Genomic DNA, 26,631 nt, shown 5'->3' with positions numbered 1-26,631 from the left:
AACAAAATACTAGAGTGAAAACAAATTTAGTAGTGAGGCCACTGGATACAAGTTCATTATACAAAGTAAATTATATTTCTAGATACTAGCAGTACACAGTTATAAATAAAAACAATATCATTTGCAGTAGCATAAAAGCATGAAATACATGTGAATGAATTTAACATACTATGTGCACAATCTGTACACTGAAAACTGTGATTATTGAGAGAAATTGAAAAGAACTTAAATGAGAGACATGTCATGTTTATGAGTTGGAATACTCAATGTTGTTGAGATGTCAGTTCTCTTGAAATCTGTCTTTAGATTTAAAGGAATCCAAGTAAAAATGACTTCTCCATAAAAGTTGATAGACTGATTCTAAAATCTGTATGAAAACTCAAAGCATGTACAATAATCAAAATAGTTTTTAAAAAGAACAAAGTTGAAGGATTTATGCTACTTGATTATAGATTTACTGTGGATTTAGTAATGAGGACAGGACGGTTTTTAGTGTAAAGATAGACATCAAAATCACTAGAAAAGAATAGAAATAGAGCTACACATAACATTTTTAATTGATTTTCAACAAAGATGCTTTCAATAGGAAAGTCTTTCTAATAAGTGGTGTTGGGTCAGTTATATACTCCTACAGAAAAAAAACAAAAACATTGACTCTTCAACACTGTACAAAAATGAACTTGAAATGGATCATAAATCTAAACATAAAAACTAAAAACATAAAATTTCCAGTAAAAAACATTTGAGAAAATCTTTGTGACTTTGAGGTGAGCTAAGAGTTTTAAGAATACAAAAGGAGTAAACCATTAAAGAAAAAAATTGATAAATTGGACTTCATGAAAAGTAAAAATCTCTGCTCTCCAAAAGACATTAAGGAAATGAAAAAGCAAGCCCCAGAACTGGAGAAAATATTTGTGGTACATGTATAAGCATGTATTCAGAATATAGAAATAATACTTCACCAAAGAAGATAGACAAATGGTCAATAAGCACATCAGTCATCAGGGAAATTAAAATTCAAACTATAATGCAAAATCCTATTATTCATACCCACTAGAATGAGTTCAGTTAAAAAGGCCAACAATGTGTCAAGCATTGAGAAAGGATGGTAGGATGACCAGTGCGTGCGTGCTCACTTTAGCTGTGTCCCACTCTTTGCATCCCCGTGGACTGTAGCTAGCCAGGGTTCTCTGTCCCTGGGACTCTCCAGGCAAGAATACTGGAGTGGGTTGCCCTGCCCTTCTCCAGGGGATCTTCCTGACCCAGTGATCGAACCCACATCTCCTGTGTCTTCTGCATTGCAGGCGAATTCTTTACCCAATGAGCCTCTAGACTTTTTACATTGCTTTGGGAGTATATAATGGTACATTCTGGAGAGCAGTTTGTCGGTCTCTCATAAAATTGAACATAAACTCACCATACCTGCTAGCAAGTCCATACCTAAATATTTCCATGATGTTCACAAATGAGATCAGCCAATAGTTTTATTTTTCATACCAAGTTATATTTTTGTATCAATGGTATGCAGAATTCATAAGTTTTTGTCCCCCTATGTTGCTGTCAAGATTTATGTAGTATTTGTCATCCTTAAAATTAGAGTTTATTCTATGAAACTTCTACAGTACAAATCTTGTATTGTGGGTAGCTCTTTGAAAATTTCTCAATTTATTTCTTGGTCTGTGTTTAGATTTTTCTGTTTCTTTTTTCGAAAGTCAAAATAATGTTCATTTTCTTAGAAAATCGTCAGTTCCACTCATTTTCAAATTTAGTTGGAAGATACAACTAAATTTTTTTTTAAGTTTTCTTAATTTCTTTTATATCTGTCTCTTGTAGCATTCTCAGTTCCTTTTTTTTGTGTTTATATATTCCCATTTGTTGTTCAGTTGCCAAGTCGTGTCTGACTCTTTGAAACCCCATGGACTGCAGCACTCCAGGCTTCCCTGTCCTTCACTATCTCCCAGAGTATGCTCAGACTCACTTCCATTGAGTCAGTGATGCCATTCAACCATCTCATCCTCTGTGGACCCCTTCTCCCTCATGCCCTCATCATGGTCTTTTTCCAGTGAGTCAGCGCTTCACATCAGGTGGCCAAAGTATTGGAGCTTCAGTATCAGTCCTTCCAGTGAATATTCGTAGTTGATTTCCTTTAGGATTGACTGGTCTGGTCTCCTTGCTGTCCAAAGGACTCTCAAGAGTCTTCTCCAGCACCACTTTTCAAAAGCATCAATTCTTACGTGCTCAGTCTTCTTTATGGTCTTTCACATCCATACATGATTACTGGAAAAACCATAACTTTGACTATATGGAGTTTTGTCAGCAAAGTGATGTTTCTGCTTTTTAATATGTTATCTAGGTTTGTCATAGCTTGTCTTCCAAGGAGCAAGCATCTTTTAATTTCATGGCTATAATCATCATCTGCAGAGATTTTGGAGCCCAAGAAAATAAAATCTGCTGCTGTTTCTACTGTTTTCTCCATCTGTTTGCCATGAAGTGAGGGGACTGGATGCCATACTCTTAGTTTTTTGAATGTTGAGTTTTAAGCCAGCCTTTTCACTTTGCTCTTTCACCTTCATCAAGAAACTTTTTAGTTCCTCTTCACTTTCTGCCATTAGAGTGGTATCATCTGTGTATCTGAGGTCTTTGATATTTCTACTGGCAATCTTGATTCCAGCTTATGCTTCATCTGTCTCAACATTTTGCATGATGGACTTTGCATATAAGTTAAATAAGCAGGGTGACAATATACAGTCTTCATGTACTCCTTTTCCACTTTTGAATGACTACTTTAAAAAAATCAGTTATAAATTTATTGTGTAGTTCTTTTCATAGAATTATCTCTTGAATTTATTATTCTGATAGTTCTTTATTACTAATTCATTTACTTCTGCCTTTAGCTTTTCTGATTCTTCTACTTTGTTGCTCAGGTTTATCATTCTTTTTCTTACTTTGTTAGTAGAACAGAGTGCAGTTGTTTTCATTTGTTCTTATTAAATAGTACAAAATTTTCAAGTTATGAGTTTTCCTCGGAACTGGTTGATTCCTGTGTTCTCATAATAAATCTTTATTTATGTTTTATATCTTCTGTAGTGTCATACTTTAATTTTTATTTGGCTCAAGAGTAGTTTTAGACCCTTTAATTTTTTCCAGTTGAAATCTTCAGTTATCTAGGTAAACAGTCATAGTGATAGCCAGTAATTTCAATTTTGCCTTTCACTTTTTTGTACTGCTTAGCCTGTGGCACAAACCTCTCCTTGTGTAATCAACCAAAATCGGTACAGGTATGTGGGTCAGGCCTTTTTCTATTTCAGAATAGTCAACACCTTAGAGGAACATGTACTTAAAGGACTAAATAAATAACTAGAGAACTGAGCATAGCTACCTATAAAAATTGAAATAAGAACAAAAACAGGGACTCTTAAGGATTTAAAATATGCATGATATATATTGTGGACAAAATACTAAAATAAATAGAGATACATATTTGATTCAAGTGATTATGCAAGTCAGTCAGTTCAGTCGCTCAGTCGTGTCCGACTCTTTGTGACCCCATGGACTGCAGCACGCCAGGCTTCCCTGTCCATCACCAACTCCTGGAGCTTGCTCAAACTCATGTTCATCAAGTCAGTGATGTCATCCAACCATCTCATCCTTTGTCATCCCCTTCTCCCACCTTCAATCTTTCCCAGCGTCAGGGTCTTTTCCAATGAGTCAGTTCTACGCATCAGGTAGCCAAAGATTATGCAAGAGATAGTGATATATGGGTGATTAAATGGCTTGATAATATTTTTGTTATCTTAATAGGAAGCTGAGGAACAAAAAAGAAATGGAAAGTATGTCTGTAATAACCCAGAACAAATGTTATAGTTGATATCAACATGAAGGGAACTGAGTGGGGAGAAGACCAAGGAATTTATCAAGAGTGTGGTGGAGTACTCATTTTGTTAGTAGAAAGATATCCTTCTTGGTAAGTTGAAGAAATAATTAGGAGCACATGAACAAGAAAGTGTGATGTAAGTTAAAAACAAGCATTATAGGAACAAATCTGTATAGGCTTTAAACCGTTATAAGAAAACACTTGGGGGAAAAAGTATGGAATTAAGAAGGAAAGTAAAGGGCTTCCCTGGTAGTCCACTGGCTACCAGGAGTTTGAGCTTCTACTACAGGGGACATGGGTTCGATTCCTGTTTAGAGAAGTTCCACATGCAGTGCATTGTGGCCAAAATAAATAAATAGAAGGAATATTAAATGGAATATTAAATAAATATTAAATAGAAGGAATATTAAGTGAATATTAAAGGAATATTAAATGACCCTAAATAGGCTTCATTGGTAAAGAATCTGCCTGGGCTTGGTGGCTCAGTGTTAAAGAATCTGCCTGCCAATGAAGGAGATGCAAATTTGATCTTTGGGTCTGGAAGATCCTCTGGAGAAGGAAATAGCAACCCATTCTAGTATTCATGCCTGGGAAATCCCGTGGACAGACAAACCTGGCAGGCTACATTCCACAGGGTTGCAAAAGAGTTAAGACATGATGAGTGATTAAATAACAACAATAATGAACCTAAGTAGTATCATACAGATTCCTAAAATATCACCAAGGTAACTTGTTGGTAAGACAAAGTGAAAGTTGCTCAGTCATGTCTAACTCTGCGATCCCATGAATTATACAGTCCTTGGAATTCTCTAGGCCAGAATACTGGAGTGGGTAGCCTTTCCCTTCTGCAGGGGATCTTCCCAACTCAGGGATTGAACCCAGATCTCCTGCATTACAGGTGGATTCTTTACCAGCTGAGTCACAAGGGAAGCCCAAGAATACTGGAGTGGGTAGCCTATCTCTTCTCCAGCAGATCTTCCTGACCCAGGAATCAAACCAGAGTCTCCTGCATTGCAGGTGGATTCTTTACCAACTGAACTATCAGAGAAGCCCTAGCTGAGGATAATGTTTACAATGGTAAGGGAGATCACTCCCTCAACAGAACCTTAGTAGCCTGTTAGGGAAGGACGAAGTTCAGATATATATTGAGATTTTAAGTCTTGCTTAGTAAGGGCCCTTCAATTGGTGGATTATGGTTGATTATATCTTGGTTATGATTGGGAAAGGATCATCATGTAATGTGCTTACCTGGTGGCTCAGTGGGAAAGAATCCACCTGCTAATTCAGAAAATGTGAGTTCGATCCCTGGAAGATCCCCTGGGGATGGAAATGGCAATCCACCTCAGTATTTCTTGCCTGGGAAACTCCATGGACAGAGGGGCCTGGCAGGCTACCATTCATAGGATTGCAAAAGAGTCAGACATGACTTAGCAACTAAACAACAACAACATGATCAGAGAATTTAAAGGCAAGAGGTTTAGAGTTTTGAAGTGTTAGCCATCATTATCTGTTAAAGAGTTGATGGATCTTTGAAGAAGTTCCTGGAATGAACAGTAGACTTATTTTGCAACTTCTGTCTTTCTGAGTATGTTTCCTATAAGAATAAACTCATTGATGATGACAGTGTAATAGTAAAGTTATGTTAATATAGGTGGTAAGCTGTGTGGATGATTTTCATTCTCAGAAGGTAGAAATAATAATTTCATTCCTAGGGCTAGGGAGAACCTAGTTGCTCCCTGTTATTTGTTCTTTTACTGTGCTACTAGATTTGTCTTACTAGTATCTTATTCAAGGTTTTTGCAGTTATATTCATTAGTAAGGTGGGCCTATTCTGTTTTCTTGGGTGTCCAGTATCTGGTTTTAGTATCAGTTAGGTTAGTTTTGTTGAATTAATTCCTCCCTCCCTGAAACATTTTCTTTAAGATCAAGATGATCTCTTTTTGAAGATAGGCAGATCTTAGTACTTTGATTTTCTCTACTCACATTTTGTGACTTCCTTCTTTTAAAATATGTTCTGCTTTTTGATTGTTAAGGATTATTATACTTTATATTCCCACTACAGTTATTTAGTCTTGTTATACTTTTATTATTATTTTAAGTATATTTTTTGCCCTTTCTATGAATTTGGACCAAAAGAGCATTGTTCATGGTTGTCTTATGACTTAGCTTACCATCTTGAACCACCCTTCCCATTTCTTAAATTAATCCTTTTTTTAAAATTGATCTCAGTTAAATAGATCTCATTTTCTGAACCAGGAAGAAAATTAAGAAGAATTATAGTTTTAGTTTTCCTTTATCTTTGTATTAGTTATCAATGTGTCTCTTTAGAAAAATGTTTTAAACAATGTATATTGTCTATTTAATGGAAAAGTAGATGATGTTGGATATTTTTTTAATCCCTATATTCCTACTTTGGTTTACTTTCTATATATATGAAAAATGAAAATAAGGCTTGTATGAAGGGTATCTTTTTAATGACATTTTTCTCTCTAAATATAGGAACTTCACAAATGGGTGCTACTATAGTAGATGCTTTGGATACCCTTTATATCATGGGACTTCATGATGAATTCCGAGATGGGCAAAAATGGATTGAAAACAACCTTGATTTCAGTGTGGTGAGTATACAGTTCACAATTTATTCAGTTGACTATAAAAAAAACACAGTCTCTAACAATAGTTTTGAGTGTTATACTGAATTTAAGGAAATCCCAAGTCTCCCTTCTTACTTTGCAGTTGTCAGTTGTTTAGTTTTTGCATAAAATAGACACCTTTTCTCACCATTTTCCTTTTACTTTTCTTACTCTTATCATTTAAGGTAATGTGTTAAGTGTGTTAAAGCAAGAGTTGGGGGGAAAAGCATGTTGAACTGGAAATATAGGAAAATCATAAATTAACTTTAAAATAAATATTTTATTGTTTTTTAAAGATACAGTGATTTGGCAGTTTTTTTTTAGCATCTTTAAAAAATTTTATTTTTTAAATTGAAGTATAGTTGAATCGTGTTGTGCATATGGCACAGTTTTGATGAGTCTTCATAGGCATGTGCTCATCATCCCAGAATTTTGGCATAGTTGTTAAGTGATACTGCTTAGGTTTGAAGCCCAGCACAGCTACATTCTAGTACTCCTTGGGAAATCTACCTGTAAGTAAGTGCTACTTTCTAAACCTGTCATAAAATTGCTGTCATCTTGCAGTATTGTGAGGATTATTTGAGATAATCTGGTACATATTCAATGTTCAGTAAATGATAGCAGTTATTTTCATTGCTACCAGTCTTCACCTAAAAGATGTGTGGCTATTTTGTCATATTCATTATTATCTTTCATGATATTTGTACTTGCTGTTCCTTCTGACTGTAGTGAGAAACCACTCCTTTATGTGTTTTTCTCTTTTGCACACTCTGTATCATTCAAATTATGATTTAAATCTGTAATTATTTCTTTTCTGATGCCTTTCCTGATGCTAATTAGACAAAAACTGATTACTTTCTTTTGTATTATTTTAGCATTTTGAGCATATATCACAACAGTTTTTATTATCAGGTTTAGGTTTGACTGTGCATAACGAAAATCTAGTATGAAATAGCTTAAGCAAGAGAGAGAATTTATTTTTGTTTCCTGGAAATCAAGTGCAGAGATAAGCAGTTTAGGACTGATTTGGGTAGCTCCTCAGTGATCTAGGATCCTTTGTCTTACTGCTCTGTCAACTGCAGTATAAAGCTTCATCTTCATAGATGATTCTTCAAGATAAGGTGGATAAGTGCCTATGGCAGAAAGGAGGAAGGAAGGAATAGAGAAAAGATATGTGATTGTTCAGAAGTTGGTTACCCCATTTTTGCTTGTGTATTAGTGAGTGAATCTTACTCATGTGGCCACATCTTATTGTAAAGGGGGTTGAGAATTGTAGTCCATCTACCCCCCCACACCACCCCTTCTTCCCACCCCGTATAGTTATGTAGCCCTTAGAGATTATGCTTTTCATATCTTATTTAAGAAATCCTTACTTCATGGTCATGAAGATATATTCCAGTGTTTAATTCTAAACTTCTGCATTTGGGTCTTTAGTTCTTATATAATTAAATTTGTAGGTAGACTATGATAGGCAATTATCAGTTGATCAACAAATAGTTGATTCTGTTTATTAATATTTCCCTGCTATTTGTACATGCCACATTAGTCATGTATTAGTTATAGTCAGTTGTTTTCTTCTCTTTATCCCTACATCAATATTTTAGCAGTCTAAATATTTGTTGTACCCTTAGCTATAATGTTTTTATAAGACAACTTGATATCTATATTTGAATCTTGCTATTATTGATGTTTTTCTACTAGGAGATTATCTTAGCAGTTCTCATCAGTTCTTTGTTCTTTTAAGCTCTGGGAAACCCTGTTGAAATTTTGATGAGGATTGCATTCAGTTTATAGATTAATTTGGAGAGAATTGGCATTTGTGAATTTCCGACATTCCTGTTTGTTAACATGGCAGTTTTATTATGTCTGATAATTTGTTGGTATATTGTGTCAGTTGGCTCAATCAAGAACCAAAACTGTGCAATTTTTTAATTGAGAGGATTTATTGTTTAGAATTGTTGACAAGTAATGGGGCACTGAAAAGGCAAAGTAGAACATTACTGTATTATGAGAGGTAGTATTAATAACTGCAGTAAAATGGAACTCTGAGAACAGTCAGAAGAGGCTGAGACCAATAACGTTTAGTAGCTTGGGGCTCTGATTTTGAGAATTTAGGAGTTCTTAAATGGATCCTCTTGGAGCTAGGGCTCAGACATCTGAAGAGGGGGTACCTAGCTAGAGCTTGGTGTCTCAAAAGGGCATGAAGAGGCCAACTGGGGGAATGTGTCTGTGACAGGGGAACTGGAACCTGGAAGCAGATGCCAGGGTGAAGAACCATGGCTGGTGTGACAGTGTCAGAAGCCAGAAGTAAGTTAGAAGGAATAAGTTCCTTTTCCTTCCTTCATCTTTGTGTTATCTTTGTAGCACTTCTTGTCATTGGAGGGCCTCTTGGGGAGCCCATGGGCCAATGAGAAATGCATTTGAAGAGTTCTGGTTTCTGTATACCAAAGTAGAATGTTAAAGGATGGATTTGAAGCTGAGGGAAAAATAGCTTAATAATCAGCACAGTTATTTTTCATTCTTTTACTTTTAGCCTTTCTGTGTCATTTGTTTTAGCTGTATGTTTTACATATGATGTGTACTTAGATTTTGTTATTTTTATCCAGTCTTGGAATCTTTTAACTGTTGAATTTGAAATATTTACACTTAGTATGGTAACATATTTTTGGAGTTGGATCTTCCATCATTATTTTGCTACCTATATTATTATTGTGCCTCTCATTTGCCTTTACTTTCTCTCTTTCTTATTTTATATTAAATTACTTCATGTCTGTTTTTTCCTCTTACTTTTTAGTTTGTATCTCTTTTTACCTCTACTAGTTTTATTATATACTTTACATTTCTGTTTATTTTGGGGTTACTCTTGAAATTTTAATAGGTATACTTACCAAAGTTTAAAATCAATCAGTTTCTCTTTCTTCTGAAAAATATAAAGATCTTTTAATTTAGCTCATTTCCCTCTTGTCTTATGTGTAATTGTTGTCTAGTTGGTCCCAGCTTGCATTTAAAGTAGTGAATAGAAAAATTAGGTAATGAATAGAAAAGTTAAGCAATGAATAGAAAAATAAACATATTTATTGAGTGCTTTTTCTGTGACAGACACTGTTGTGGATCTATGGATACAGGAATGAACAAAACAGAGTTTTATCTCTAGTTTATACTAGTTTATATTTTAGTTATAGGAGAAAAATAGTAAATGCATATTAAAGTTGTATATAACATATCAGGTAGTGGTAAGTTCTTACTCTTAAAGAAGAGTAAATAAATAGGATTGGTGAGTAAATTGGTGAGTAAATAGGAGTAAGCAGTGGTGAGAAGTTGCTGTTTTTATATCTGATGACTATTGAAGGTAATAACATTTCTGAGAAGACACCCAAGGGAAGTTATGTGGATATGAGAGAACCAAGCTTTCTCCTAACAGATATTATAGCTGAGTATAAAGTTAGAGGTTGATGATTATTTTCTCTTAACCTTTTAAAGATGCAGTCTCATTGTCTTTCTAATATGCTATTGAAAAGTATGCTGTCCGTTTAATTTTTAAAAGGTAATCTTTCCCCTCCTTGTTAATATTTTCTTTCTTTGCTTTGTTTTTCTGTACCTACCATTCTGTATTTAGATTATTCCATAAAGGACTCATAATATTCTTTAGTCTAAGGACTTTTGTTTTCAGCACTTTAGGAAGGTTCTCTCTTTACTCCTGTAAATAATGTTTCTTCCTCATCCGCTCTGTTCTGTCCTCTAGACTTTCTCTTCTGTTTCTTGTGAGGAAAGTTTTGAATTTTATAAAGAATTATGCCATATTAAGATGATGATAAGTGTTAATTGGGGAAATAGTACAGAATAAAGAATATTAGTGATGAGGGATTACTTCACAATTTTATATTGTGTGATCAGAAAAACTTTCTAAGTGAAATTTGCTCATAGAGATGTGCAAGTAGTGTAAAGACTGACACAGAAGTGATTTTGACAATAAAGTGAGTCACAGGGATATTTCTTAGGAGATAATGTCAGAGAGGTTGTGGGGAATCTGATTATGTTGGGTCTAATAAGTCATTTTACCCTGAGTGTAACCAGAAACCATTGTAAAAGTTTGCACAGAGTGGTAATCTATGCCGAAATAAGATTGAAAAGTTACATTACGCTCTAGCTATATGGTACTGAACAAATAGAGTACTGGGAAGGACGAAGTCAGGGAAACTGGTTAGAAGGTATTATTCTTCTAGTGAGTGACAGAGGCCCTCTCTCCCTCTTTCGCTTCCTCTCTATATTTAGTGAATGTCTACTATATATCCTGCAGTATGCTTTATATTGGGAATATATGAAGTAATATAAATACTTTGCTTTTGAGGATGTAATAACAGTTTATGTTATTAAAATAATTATATTGTGAAAGTTCTGTATTAGAGAATTATGCTTGTATTAGCAAATGACGTCTTCTCCCTGTGAATATTGGAAAGACTTCAGGGTAATATATATTTCCTTTTAATTTTTATTTAAAAGTTAATTAGAAATATTATTTTTCTATTAGTCACTTTTGTATATTCTGTGGATTCTTTGGTCATGTTCTTCGCCACTTTTCTTTCCATGCATTAGAATCTTTCTCAGCAATATCTTTATCCATATCTAAATACAAACCTGTAGACTGTATGTGGTAAATTATTCTATATTTGTGGCAGATATCAATATCTTCCATTTGTTTCTTGCCTTTTAATTTTGTTCATGATTTTTTTGTTATAGGTAATTTTCATTATGGGGAAATTCATGTCTTTCTGTCATTATTTGTTATCAGTGCAATTGATTATATACTTACAAAGTACCTGCTTTCGCAAGGGAGTATAGATATATTGTCACATTTTCTCCTACTTTTTTTTGGTACTTCTGTGTCTACTTCTAAATTATTTTGATTTCATTTTGATAAATATGTGTATATCATATATAAGAGTCAAATCAATTTCTCATCTAGGAGTCAGCTTTTCATCATTATTAATTGAAAAAATCTGTCATCTTATCATTACTTTTTGGTACCTCCTTTAACATTGATTAAGTTATACATACTAGAAAAGTGTTTAAAGTTCATGAGAAGAGATAGAAGTAAAAATGGACATATAGTTTACTGAATATATATTATAGTGTAGTGAATATAGCATAGAACACAAAGGAACCAGTAGATTGAGCACTATTTCAAAATTTAAGAAATGGAGGCTTTCATGAGGGAGAATAGTCCACAGCATCAAATATCTTGCTAATTTCATAATCATATGTAAGGCACATGAAAATGACCCATTGGTTATGGCAACTAGGAAGCTGTGCTGATAGCAGTAGAGGAGTTTCAGTAGCATTAACAAATGGGAGGTGAGATTTCAGTTGCATGAGAAATGAAGATGTAGAAAGTGGAAAAAAGTATTCTCCCCAGTGTGTTTGTGAGAAACATATGAAGTATTGAAGATATTTTGAAACCTTTACAGCTTTGTGTATATGTGAGCATTTTCAATATGTTTTCACAGAATTCAGAAGTGTCTGTGTTTGAAGTCAACATTCGATTTATTGGAGGATTGCTTGCAGCGTATTACCTTTCAGGAGAGGAGGTGAGCAAAATCAAGTAATAAATTGGGGAAAAAGGTTGTGAATGAAATTTAGTAAAATGAAAGATTTCCCTAGCAGAATGTCATCTTTTTAAATTGTCTAATATTGAACTAATCTACAGGTTTGCTGAAATAACTAGATCTTCAGATAGAGCTCTGTTCCTTGGGAATAATGATTTTTTTCATTTTGAGAATATCAGTAAGACAAATTTATCACAGATCCTAACATTACATACACTGTGTCTCCTCTGTAGGAGTAATCCTCTAGAATTTGCTGTTTCAGTTAATTACATGTTTGAAACAAAAGGAGAAAATGAGTTAATAAGATTAGAATTAAGGAATGAATCAGTAAGAATGAATGTGGATCCTCCTAAGTCCAAAAATTTTGTTAAAAGTGCCTATTTGGAAATTGAACGCAATTTATTGCTGTAAATTAAAAAAATAAAACAGCAACAACTCTAAATTCTCCTTTTTGGAAGTCTTGGACTGAAATTCAGTTGGTTTGAAATAGAGACCATTATTTATATTTTTAAGTACTCCTTGTTAAAGGTGTACTTACTTGTTGAGTATGTTTCAAGTACTCCTTGTTAAAGGTGATTTTTGGAAATGATGGTTCTGTACTTTGAGAAATTCTGACCCAGCTTTTAGAGTTTAGAGTTTCTCAAAGTACAGAACCATCATTTCCAAAAATCACCTTTAACAAAGAGTGCTTGAAACATACTTAACAAGTACACCACCTCACTTTTATCAATAAAATCATAGTAAGTTAATAGATAGGATTTTTTTGTCAGACTTATTGAAGTGTTACTTATACAGTAAAATTCACTCACTTTAGTGTATACTTATATGAATTTTGACAGTGCAATACAATCTAGTAAGCACAAGTAAGATATAGAGGAATTTATCATCCCATAAAATTCCCTTTTATCATTACCACCAGCCTTTGGTAACAATTGATAGGTTTTCCATTCCTACAGAGGGGAGTACTGGCTTCTTTCTGTAGTACAATGCATTTGAGATTTATTCATGTATTTAGTAGGTTTTTTTTTTTTTTTAACTGCTGTATATAGTATCGCATTGTGTGACTCTAAGGTAGTTATCCATTCACCAGTGGATTTGTTTTAGTTTTGGAGGTTATGAATAAAGTCACTATAAATATTTGCATTAGGTTTCTGTAGGATCATAAATTTTTATGTCTCTTGGGTAAATATCTAGACGTGGGATTGCTGGATCAAATGGTTAGTAAACTTTGGAAGAACTCACCAGACTCTTTTTCCAACAATTGTCTTCTATCATGACTAGTACTTGCTATTGAGAGTTTCTTTATTATTTTTAGCTATAGGTGTGTAGTATCTCATTGTGGTCTTATTTTCCTTCTCTCTAATGACAGATCATGTTGAGCACCTCTTCATGTGCTTGTCATTCATATATCTTTTTTAATTGTTCTGTCTTTGGCCATTAAATTTTGTTTCTTTTCTTATTTTTGGATGTTGAGAGGTTTTTTTTGTATATTCTGAACTTAGGACTTTATAACCTGTGTGTTTTCAAGCATTTTCTCTCTGTGGCTTTTCTGTGACTTAACAGTATCTTTTGAAGAACTGAAGTTGTCACATCTTGAATTAGTCGAGTTTATCAGTTTTATCTTTTATGGTTCATGTATTTGATATTTTGTTTAAGAAATGTTTGCCTAATCCAAGGTCACAGAAATTTTCTCTAATTTTCTTCTAAATGTGTTATGGTTTTACTTTATTATACTTTTAAATCTGTAGTCCATTTTGAGTTAAATTTTACATGCTGTGAGGTAGAAATTGGGATTCATCTCTTTCCATATAGATATACAAAAATTCTAGCACCATTGCTAGAATTTGAAAATCCAACCATTGTTGAAAAGACTAGTTGTTCTCTATTTAATTGATTTTGCACCTTTTTAGAAATTAATTGACCATATATGAAATCTATTGACCAAGTGTGGGTGTACTTCTAGAGTCTGTTCTATTGATCTGTATGTCTGTCCTTTTGCCGTTGCCACTCTGTGTTCATAATTATGGATTTATAGAATTGAAATCATGGTCTTTATGGTCTCATAATTAGGTTGCATGAATTCTACAGCTTTGTTCCTTTTCAGAATTATTTTGGCTATTCTATTTTTATTTTCTATATAAACTTTAGAATCAGTCTCCTGATTGCCACAAAATAATCTTACTGGAATTTTGATTGGGATTATATTGAGTCTGTCAGAAAGTTTAAGGAAAATTGATATCTTCCAGTGCATGAACATAACATATCTCTACATTTATTTAGTTCTTTAATTTTGTTTGTTGGTGTTCCTAGATTTTACAGATCTTATATATATTTTGATGGGTTTATAGTTCGTTTCTTGATGCTGTTAAAAGTGGTACTGCATTTTTAAATTTTAATTGCTGATTGTCCAATGTCAGTGTATATAAATACAATTGATTTAAAACAACTTTTAATAAAAGCTTAAGTTTGCAGCTGGCTCAGGACATTTTTTTCTTCTCTGGATAACTTTTCTGATGCTATCATTTTTTTAAAAAGTGGTAAAATGTACATAATATAATATAATAGAATAGCATTCACATTGTTGTGCACTGTGCAGTTGATTTTTACATGGACCTTGTGGCCTGAGATTATCCTATATTAGCTAGTTAATTCTAGTCACTTTTAAATGGATTTTAATATGTTCTTTGGGGCTTCCCTGGTGTCTCAGCAGTAAAGGATCTGATTGCCAATGCAGGAGACATGGGTTTGCTCCCTGGATAAGTGGCAACCTACTCCAGTCTTCTTGCCTGGGAAATCCCATGGACAGAGGAGCCTAGTGGGCTACATTTAGTCCATGGGGTCACAAAGAGTTGGACACAGCTTAGTGACCTTTTCCTTCCTTCCTTTCAATAGATTCTTTGGGAATTTCTTTTTAAAGAATCATGTCATCAGGGAACAAAGGTGTTTTATTTCTCTATCTAGAGAACTGTTTTATTTGTATAGTTCTTTTATTTTTTCTTTTTCTTGCCTAGAACCTACACTAAATACAAAGTTAAATGGGAGTGATGAGAGTGTATTCCTTGTCTGGTTCCTGATATGAGGGGAAGAGCATTTAGTTTTTCACCATTAAGCATAATGGGTTTTTTGGTAGATGCCCTTCATCATCTTGAAGAAATCCCCTGCCATTCCTTTTTGCTGAGATTTTAAAACTCATGAATAGGTATTGAATGTTGTCAAATGTTTTTGGTGTTTAATTAGATGATTATATGATGTTTCTTCTTTATTTGTTGATAATGTGAATTATACTAGTTGATTTTTGAAATCACCTTGCATTTTGTGGAAGAAATCCCACTTGGTCATGCTGTATTATCTTCTTTAAATATTGCTGGAATTGATTTGATAATGCATTGTTGAGAATTTTTTGCATGTATGTTCATATGAGATATTGATCTGTAGCTTAAATATCTTTATGTATGTATGTGTTTGGTATAGAAGTAATGCTGACGATGTAAAATGAGTTTGTATGTATGTGTTTGGTATAAGAGTAATGCTGATGATGTAAAATGAGTTTGGAAATGTTTCTTTCTACTGGAGAAGTTTGTGTATTGTTGTTTAGCTCTCAGTTGTGTCTGACTCTTTGTGATCCCATGGACTGTAGCCCACCAGGCTCCTTTGTCCAGGGGATTTCCCAAGTGAGAATACTAGAGGGGGTTTCCATTTCCTGCTCCAGTGTTTGGTAGAACTTCCCAGTGAAACCAGGTGAGGTTGGAGTTTTTTGTTTTTTTCCCACTAAGTTTTACAATGTATGTATTCTATTCAGTTTCGTTGGTAGATATAGTACTATTCAGGTTTTTTCTTCTTAGGTGGTTTTCGTAAGTTTGTGTGGCTCTTGTTGTTTATTTCAGGGAATGTGTTTCCTCTAAATTGTGGACATAATGTTGTTTGTAATACTTTGTTATTATCCTTTTCATATCTGTAGGGTCTGTAGTAATGTTCCCTGTTTCAATGTCTCTTTGATTGTCAGTCTGGCTACAAAGTGTATTATTATTTCAGGCTTCCCTGGTGGCTCAGGTGGTAAAGAGTCTGCCTGTAATGCAGGAGACCAGGGTTCAATCTCTGGCTCGGGAAGATCCCCTGGAGAAGGGAATGGCAACCCACTCCAGTATTCTGGCCTGGAGAATTCCATGGACAGAGGAGCCTAGTGGGCTCCAGTCTGTGGGGTTTTCATCTTCTCTTTGGCTGTCAGTCTGGCTACAAGTGTATTAATATTATTATTTCAGAGAATTAGTTTTTGTTTCATTGATTTTTCTCTACTTTTGTGTGTTCAATTTTATTAATTTTGCTTTTATCTTTATTTCTGCTTTCTTTGGGGTTAAGTTGCTCCTTTTCCCCTATTTTTTCCCCCCACAGTTTCTTATGGTTGAAGCTTGTTAGATCATTAGAATGACACCTTTTCTTATTTTATTTGTTTTTATCTTTTTACTGAAGTAGTGTTCACTTACAGTATTCTGTTAGTTTCAGATGTACACATAGTAATACAATATTTTTATAGCATATACATCATCAAAGTTATCTTAAGGTATTGACTATATTCCCTGTGCTGTACATTACATCCTTGTAACTTAATTTTTTCCTTGTAGTCTATAAGCATTAATAATCAAAGATTTGCTTCTCTTTCTTGCTTTAGTTGCATCCTATGAATTTTGATATGTTTTTGTTTTCCTTTTATTCAAAATATTTTCTCATTTCTCTTCCTTTTTATTGCTGAGTTATTTAGAAGTAAACTGTTAAATTTCTAGGTATTTGAGAATTTACCACATGTCTTTGTTCTTATTTCTAGTTTGCTTAATGGGCAGTGAATAGAGAAAAAAATCTGTTGTTTGTCAAAGCTTGTTTCATGAGCTTTTATATTTTATGAGCTTTTTTCCTATTTACAGAATATGGTCTATCAAAAAAAAATGTGTGCCTGAAAAGATGTTTAGTCTGCTGTGGTTGGGTTAAAACTTCAGTTAGGTCAAACTGGATAATTATGTTGCTCAGAACTTCTGTAAATATACTAATTTTCTGTTTACTTGTTCTGTCAAATACTAAGTTTTGGAGTCTTGAAGTCTCTGACTAAAATTATGGATTTGTTTGTTTCTCATTTCAGTCCTGTCAGTTTTTACTTTATGTATTTTGGAGATCTGTTCTTAAGTGTGTACATATTTAGGATTGTTATGTCTCCTTAGTAAATCTGGTTTTTTATTATTTTAAAGTTTTTCTCTTTATCCCTGTTCATATTCTCTCTTATCTTTAGTTTGTCTGATTCTGTTATGGTTACTTTTTCTTTCAGGTAATGTCATATGGTCTATCTTCTAACCTATGTGATTTACTTTTGAGCACGTTGGAGGCATTTTTCATCACTATTTTATCTTGATTTTTAAAATTATTATTTCTGATATTTCATTTGACCTTTACAGTTTTCATTTCTCTGCCGAAATTCCTCACTGTCTTTATGCATGTTTTCCACCTTATCTACTAGGTCTTTTAACATAGTAATTATAGTCATTTAAAATTCTTTATGATTATTTTAACCTCATTGAGTCTGGATTGTCAGTTGCTTTGTCTCTAGAAAGTGGGTTAACTTTTCTTGCTTTCTTTAGTGTTTAATAATATTTTGTTTAATACAAAATACCGTGTATGGATGGGATGGTAAAGACTGAGTTTAATAACATTTGTGCCGGAATAGCATGTCTGTGTTACTAGTGCTAGGAGCTGAGTAAGTTTAGTCGGAGTTGAAACAGGCTTGGGACTTTCATTGCTAAGATTATCTGCAGTGTACCACTGGCTTCAAATTCCTCTCACACTACCTTGTAATTACAATGAGCCTGTTTTGCAGGCAAGTCTTTCTTGATGCCCTTGCTCTACCCTCTACTTCAAGTGTTCGCTGCATGCCTGTGCCTCAGAGAGGGTCTGCCTCTACAGCCTGTCCCTCTCTCAGCCATGAACTGCTGTTACTTGCTACTCCATTCTTCCTAGCCTTTACCAGGTTAAACATTATATGATGTCATTGAGATAGAGCATTTTTTTCTTATTTCATGCTTGTCTGACTATGTAGAGGAAATACGAAATTTTTTGTGTGTGGTTGACTAATTTTTATACCAAAAGGCATATGATTCAAAATTAATTATGAACAACTTATGTTAAAGAAACCTCGGCCTCTGTTTCATTAGGCTCTTTATCTGAAGGTTGAAACAAAATTGAAATTTTGGTTGCTATTGTCACAGGAAAACACTATGCAGTGTTACCAGTATTTCCACTTTTGCAGTTTTAATACCTCAGACTTGAGGAGGAAACACTGAAGTAGAGGGAAGCACGAGTACTTCGGAGCTGTAGGCTTGAGTCTCTACTCTGCCTCCCTTTCACAATGGTTATTTGTCAAGCTGTTTACCTCCTGTAATTTAAGTTTTGTTATCTATAAAAGAATGAAAGGGTTCACCTGAGAGTTGTTGTAGGGATTAAATTATTCAAAAGTGCCTAACAATGTTATCTGATACTACTTTATTTTTCCTCCTCCTTGGACTTTTTCCTGTACGGTAAATATACTGTTTGGGAAATCCTTTTACTTAATTGAAAATGGATTGTGGTTGTTTAGTCACTAAGTCTTGTCCAGCTTAGTGAGAAAATTATTTTACTTAATTGAAAATAGATTGTTAGTGTTTAGTCACTACATCGTGTCCGATTCTCTGTAACTCCATGGGCTGCAGCCTACCAGATTTCTCTGTCCATGGAGTTCCCATGCAAGAATATAAGAGTGGATTGCCATTTCCTTCTTCAGGGAATATTGCTGACCCAGGGAGGAATCGAACCCATGTTTCCTGCATCTCAGGCAGATTCTTTACTGCTGAGCTACCAGAGAAGCTCCTTGAAAACAGATGAAAGTGAAAGTGAAGCTGCTCAGTTGTGTCTGATTCTTTGTGACCCATGGACTGCAGCCTACCAGGCTCCTCTGTCCATGGGATTTTCCAGGCAAGAGTACTGCAGTGGGCTGCCATTTCCTTCTCCAGAGGATCTTCCCGACCCAGGGACTGAACCTTGGTCTCCCACATTGTAGGCAAGACGCTTTACTGTCTGAGCGACCAGGGAAGTCTGATATCTGAAAACAGATATCATAAGTTAATTTCTTTGAATAGAGTTTACTGTCCATAAAAGTAAGAACATGTTTTACTTTTCTTTCTTATAAAATCAGATTTTACTGACCATTTTACTTTTCTACTTCATCATTTTACATTGAAAGCTCTGATCCATGTCTGTTCCAGGAAACAAACAATAAATCCTTGAGATCTGTTAATAATAAATAAAACATTGAATATAAGATTATTCTAATACTGGATAGATAATAAATCCCTATATCTCACATAAGGCAGAAAATTAGCTATAATTTATAACATGCCAAAGTAACTTTATTATATTTAGGAAGAGTGTAACTATAATAAAGAACATTTTGCATACATTCTATTAATATGTTCTTGTATGGTGAACCAAATGAGGGTTATATGCTGTCCTAACAAAGTGTTCCTCTGTCCTATGATTTATTAATATTATAAATGTGAAGCTTTATCATTTTATTTTCTCAGAACAAGACTATTTATTTTAAATATTCACAAGTTAAAAAATCTTGATGATTTATTATGTTTACTTGATGCTAGCCTCAAATATATGACATTTCTTTAACAGTATTGTCTCTTCTCATTTTTTAATGGTTATCAAAGTGGCATCCTTTCCTGAGTAAGATAATAATGTAATTTATGTGGATAACAACATCTGAAATCTGTCAGATAAAATAGAGAAATGGTTATGTAAAGTTTAAGACATGTTTCACAGAATATAAAAACAAACAGCATCAACAGCCAAATTTTTCTTTACTAAAACACAAATGTGTACTTTGTTGTCTGTAGGTAAGGTCATTTCTGAAAAGGTTCAGAGATATTTTCTAAGACAAATAGAGGCCCCTTATTTTGCCCTAAAGTTCTAAATAAAAAAGTGAAACAGTAGAGTGTTAATTTTTCTTGGTTTAAATGTTAGCCATCATTGTCCTTATTGCACTAATTTTAATTTTATTTTTGCATTAGAAGTTACTGCAATTTCCACTTAAAATCTGACCTCTGCATTTTCTCTAGATGTGTTGGTAGTTGTAAAAAACATTCCACCAAACTTTGGTATCCCATTTTAAATATACTCCCCAACATTTCATATTATATGTGTGAGTTCATCTGCACATTTGTATACATTCTTACATGTTTAAAGTCACAGTAGTAATACCAATTGACAGTTGATTACAGTTATGATTACCAGTTTGATCAGAAGATAGAGTTTACCATATGATCATCCCAGTAAATGCAGAAAAAGCAGTTGGTGAAATTCAGTATCCATTCATGATAGAAAGTCTCACCAAAATGAGTATAGAGGGAACATACCTCAACATAATAAAAGCCATTTATGACAAATCTACAGGCAACATAGTACTCAATGAAGAAAACTGAAAGTCTTCTTACTAAATTCTGAAACAAGACAAGAATGCCCACTCTTACCACTTCTGTTCAACAGTGTATTGCAAGTCCTAGATATAGCAATCAGACCAGAAAAAGAAATAAAAGGTGTCTAAATTGGAAGAGGTAGTAAAATTGTTATTATATGCAGATGGCGTGATACTCTATATAGAGAGAGAACCTTAAAGTATCCACACAAAGACTATTAGAACTAATAAATGAACTCAGCAAGGTATCAGGATACATGATTAATATAAAGAAATCTGTTGCATTTCTTCACACTAACAGTGAAATATCAGAAAGTTAAAAATCCTGTTTAAAATCATGTCAGAAGACAGAGTTTAGAGGTACTAGAAATTTAGGTGTAAAATCCAGGACAGAAGAAAGCCACAGTGAGGCCCCAAATTCTGCATGCATTAAACTGTGTGTTTAGACCACATTGTTTTATTTCCCTATGTGGTTTTAGAGCTAAACCTTACTTTTTTGCCTGAAAAACTCTTAACCTTCCACATTCTCTGCCTGATAAGCACTTAAAAAAGCTTACAGGCTTAAACTTAGAAATGTGTTTATGTTAAACAGCTCTATTGAAGTCAATTTATATACAATAAAATGCACCCAGTTTAAAGATATAGTATATAATTATATTTAAATTTTGACAAATGTCTGATATACTTTTGGAGGGAATACAAATGATACAAACTTTTTGGAAAATAATTAAGCTTCTGTCAAATAAACATTTAAAATTCTGTGACCCAGTAACCCACTTTAGCAATCTTATTATCTGAAAGTAACAGCATGGATACATAAGGCGTACTCAGAAGCATTCTTTCACTGCATTAATGTTTCTTACAAATTGTTTCAGTAAAAATAACTGGGAGATTTTACATAATGGATGGTGAATACATAAAAGTTTTTCTATAAATAAATGTTTTGGAAATCTTCCTTTAAATGTTGTTGAAATTTTAAACATTTCATCATCTTATTAGTCAAGAGTTGTAGTTGCAGAAAACAATCTATTTTATCTAGTGATTTATTAGAAGGTACTGACCAGCTAACAGAATCTTTGGGAGGGTCATGAAATCAGATATTTTGTTATATAGCTTGAAAACATGCAGACAGGAGAAATGCTTAAACATCAGTTCAGTTCAGTTCAATTCAGTTCAGTTGCTTAGTCGTGACCAACTCTTTGTGACCCCATGGACTGCAGCATGCCAGGCCTCCCTACCCATCACCAGCTCCTGGAGTTTACTCAAGCTCACGTCCATTGAGTCTTTGATGCCATCTAACCATCTCATCCTCTGTTGTCCCCTTCTCCTCCTGCCTTCAATCTTTCCCAGCATCAGGGTCTTTTCAAATGAGTCAGTTCTTCACATCAGGTGGTCAAAGTATTGATTGGAGTTTCAGCTTCAGCATCAGTCCTTCCAATGAATATTCAGGACTGATTTCCTTTAGGATGGATTGGTTGGATCTCCTTACAGTCCAAGGGACTCTCAAGAGTCTTCTCCAACACCACAGTGCAAAAGCATAAACTCTGGTGCTCAGCTTCCTTTACAGTCCAACTCTCACATCCATACATGACTACTGGAAAAACCAAGCTTTGCCTAGATGGACATTTGTTGACAAAGTAATGTCTCTGCTGTTAATATGCTGTCTAGGTTGGTCATAACTTTTTTTCCAAGGAGCAAGCATCTTTTAAATTCATGACTACAGTCACCATCTGCAGTGACTTTGGAGCCCCCCAAAATAGTCTGTCACTGTTTCCACTATTTCCCTATCTATTTGCCATGAATTGATGGGACCAGATGCCATGATCTTAGTTTTCTGCATGTTGAGCTTTAAGCCAACTTTTTCACTGTTCTCTTTGACTTTCATCCAGAGGCTTTTTAGTTCTTCTTCACTTTCTGCCATAAGGGTGGTGTCATTTGCATATCTGAGATTGATATTTCTCCCGGCAATCTCGATTCCAGCTTGTGTTTCATCCATCCCAGCATTTCTCATGATGTACTCTGCATATAAGTTAAATAAGCAAGGTGACAATATACAGCCGTGACAAACTCCTTTTCCTATTTGGAACCAGTCTGTTGTTCCATGTCCTGTTCTAACTGTTGCTTCCTGACCTGCATACAGATTTCTCAGGAGGCAGGTCAGGTGGTCTGGTATTCCCATCTCTTTAAGAATTTTCCAGTTTATTGTGATCCACACAGTCAAAGGCTTTGGCATAGTCAGTAAAACGGAAGTAGATTATTTTTTGGAGCTCTCTTACTTTTTTGATAATTCAACAGATGTTGGCAGTTTGATCTCTGGTTTCTCTGCCTTTTCTAAAACCAGCTTGAACATCTCGAAGTTCACAGTTCATGTACTGTTGAAGCCTGATTTGGAGAATTTTGAGCATTACTTTACTAGCATGTGAGATGAGTGCAATTGTGTGGTAATTTGAGCATTCTTTGGCATTGCCTCGTAATTTGCCCCCAGGTAAATAACGGGGAATGCTTCATTGGTGGCTCAGAGATTAAAGTGTCTGCCTGCAATGCGGGAGACCAGAGTTTGATCCCTGGGTCGGGAAGATCCCCTGAAAAAGGAAATGGCAACCCACTCCAGTATTCTTGCCTGGAGAATCCCATGGACGGCAGAGCCTGGCAGGCTACAGTCCACAGGGTCGGGGTCGCAAAGAGTCAGACACAACTGAACGACTTCACTTTCACTTTCAAATAACAGGGAAGGAACGCAGCCCCACCCATCAACAGAAAATTGAATAAAGAATTAACTGAGCATGGCCCCGCCCACCAGAACAAGACCTAATTTCCCCCTCAGTCAGTCTCTCCCATCAGGAAGCTTCCTTAAGCCTCTTTTCCTTCTCCATCAGAGGGCAGACATATTGAAAACCACAGTCACAGAAAACTAACCAATCTGATCACATGGACTGCAGCCTTGTCTGTCTCAGTGAAACTATGAGCCATGCTGTGTAGGGCCACCCAAGACAGATGGGTCATGGTGGAGAGTTCTGACTGTGGTCCACTGGAGAAAGGAATGGCAAAAACCACTTCGGTATTCTTGCCTTGAGAACCCCAAGAACAGCATGAAAAGGCAGAAAGACAGAACACTGAAAGATGAACTCCCCCCAGGTTGGTAGGTGCCCAGTATGCTACTGGAGATCAGTGGAGAAATAACTCCAGAAAGAATGAAGAAACGGAGCCAAAGCAAAAACAACACCCAGTTGTGGATGTGACTGGTGTTGGAAGTAAAGTCCGATACTGTAAAAAGCAGTATTGCATAGAAACCTGGAATGGTAGGTCCATGAATCAAGGCAAATTGAAAGTGGTCAGACATGACATGGCAAGAGTAAACATTGACATTTTAGGAATCAATGAACTAAAATGGACTGGAATGGGTGAAAATAACTTAGATGATCATTATATCTTCTCCTGTGGGCATGAATCCCTTAGAAGAAATGGAGTAGCCATCGTGGTCAACGAAAGAGTCCGAAATGCAGTACTTGGATGCTTAAGCATACCTTGTGGCTTTTATGGTATGATTCAGACCCATTCCCTCCATTGCCCACATGTTATCTTTGAAACTCGGGACTAGTCATTAGAACTTCTGTCAGAGCTAACATGTAAGAATCAGGCACCTCTGCATGAAAGACCACTGCTTCAAATTGTTTACTTCTTCCATCCAGATACTGCTTATTTATGTATACTTACCAATGCCTAGGCCTTATCTTGAAGTTTAGGTGGGATGGAATCTGGGAAATGTTATATATAGTTTTCCATCCTCTACAGTGTATGAATTTTGCTTGAAAAGGTATTTGAGTGAGTGTTGAATATTACCACATCATATTAAAAAAAATGAAAATAAAATTGACAGTGAAGTAGACTTTTTCAACTCTCAGGTTAGCAACGATCAAAAGTTTGACAACTCTTATGTTAACAAAAATACAGAGAAACAGCTGGTCATAAATTCTGATAGAAATGTAAATATGTGAGAGGTGTGAACAAGTTGTCATTCAGTTCAGTTCAGTCACTCAGTCATGTCCAGCTCTTTGCGACCCCATGAACCGCAACACGCCAGGCCTCCCTGTCCCTCACTAACTCCCGGAGTCAACTCATACCCGTGTCCATTGAGTTGGTGATGCCACCCAGCCATCTCATCCTCTGTCATCCCCTTCTCCTCCTGCCCTCAATCTTTCCCAGCATCAGGGTCTTTTCCAATGAGTCAGCTCTTCACATCAGGTGGCCAAAGTATTGGAGTTTCAGCTTCAACATCAGTCCTTCCAATGAACACCCAGGACTGATCTCCTTTAGGATGGACTGGTTGGATCTCCTTGTAGTCCAAGTTGGCATTAATTATCGAAATTACAAATGAATGGATCCATAGCTTCAGTAATTTCACTCTTATAATTTATCTTACAGAGGCACATAGTTTTGGAAACATATGTCTATGAATAGAAGATTGATTAAGTAAATTACAGTATTATTTATACAAGGATAAATTCTGCAGCCACTGAAGAGAAACAGAGGTGGAATGATACGGAAAGATCTCCAATATACAATAAGTGAAAGAAACAAGTTAAGAATAGAGTATATGATATTGTGTAAACTGTTTGTGTAATAGAATTTCTGTTCTGAGAAATGGAAAATGAGAATTTGATGTAACATGCTAGGAGTTATGTATACCTTGGAACTGATTTTAGCACAAAATATTTACTAGATACTTAAGAAATTAATAACTATTTGCATTATAGAAGGACTTCTGTGATCAACGGTTAGGACTAGAAAAGAGACTTACCTTTTACTTTGATGCTTTTTAGATTTGTATTTTACACCTACATTGCATACTAGCTAATTTGTTTTATTTAGCTGTTGCTGTTGTCTGCCAAAATGTTTCTGAAAATAGGAACTGTAAGGCTGTGGTATATTTATCATTAAAGATTTTGTATTTTCCTGAATAAATTAAGCCTTCTAGGTAAGGAGTTTTTTTTTCTCTGTGACATTGGGGTGGTGCTTTTATTGAGTTTTGTATTATTATTATTGGTACTATATATGTTAACTGACATAGGTAGTTGAAAATTAGAAAATATGTCACTAATTACTTCTTGAAGTGAAATAAGAATGCTTTCTGTTTAGAAAAAAAGCTTATGTTTGTAAGTTATTTTACTGTTTGGGGAATATTAGTTTTACATGTAAGAGATATGATCAGCAAACACATGTCATTAGTGTTAGTTCTTAGTTAAGAACTTGGTCCCTTTGTCCCCCTGGTAAAGTGTGAGATAAAGAAGCAGTGCTATTCACTAATAACGTAATGTCTCTCTGTGCATGTTAGTCACTCAGTCGTGTCCGACTCTTTGCAACCCCATGGGCTGTAGTCCGCCAGGCTTCTCTGTGGGCTTCTCCAGGCAAAATATTGGAGTGGGTAGCCATTCCCTTCTCCAGGGGGTCTTCCCAACTCAGGGATCCAGCACGGATCTCTCTCATGCAGGCAGTTTCTTCACCATCTGAGCCATAAAGGAAACCCTCAGTTTCTCTTTACTAATATATAACTGTTAGTAATTTTATGTAGGTATTCAAGGAAGTGGTAAGTTGTAGATGTATAAGAATATCTAATTTGAAATTCTGCTGAAAATTTTCTGTTATTTAAGAAACTTTGCAAAATATATTAATGTCATATTGCTTTGTATACTTGCACATACTCCTCTTTAGTTTATACCCCCAGTAATATAGGTGTGCTTTGTTTAATATCGTCTCAGCTTAGAACTTTGATCTAGACCATGCTTTCAACTTATTTGAAAAATCCAATAATATTTTATCAAAAGTACTTGACCACAGTGAAAAGATGGAACCTTAAATATCAAATGATTTTGAAAGGATAGCCTTGAGGCATATAGAAGAACATGCCACTTTTGTTAGCAGGGCATTTTGACTCTCAGTTTTGAGTCTTTAAGTCAGTAGTCTCTAAAATGAGATACATGTTAAGAATATTAGAAATTATACTATAAATGTCTTGGTAATAGTACCTTG

The 26,631-nt window shown here is 34.9% G+C and overlaps 1 protein-coding gene across 2 annotated transcripts in view; it reads left to right on the top strand.

The window, feature by feature from the left end:
- Positions 1-26,631, top strand: part of MAN1A2 (mannosidase alpha class 1A member 2) — a 151,852-nt gene that overhangs the window by 59,552 nt on the left and 65,669 nt on the right. For both annotated transcript variants that reach the window (XM_065906143.1, XM_065906135.1), the window contains exons 4-5: positions 6,374-6,492; positions 12,012-12,092. In XM_065906143.1, coding sequence (XP_065762215.1) covers positions 6,374-6,492; positions 12,012-12,092 — 200 coding nt within the window. The remainder of the gene's footprint in view (positions 1-6,373; positions 6,493-12,011; positions 12,093-26,631) is intronic.

This window comes from Muntiacus reevesi, chromosome 1, assembly GCF_963930625.1.
Source record: "Muntiacus reevesi chromosome 1, mMunRee1.1, whole genome shotgun sequence".
Lineage (NCBI taxonomy): Eukaryota > Metazoa > Chordata > Mammalia > Artiodactyla > Cervidae > Muntiacus > Muntiacus reevesi.
The sequence above is the reverse complement of the archived record's forward strand: the minus strand, read 5'-3'. Positions and strand labels throughout refer to the sequence as shown.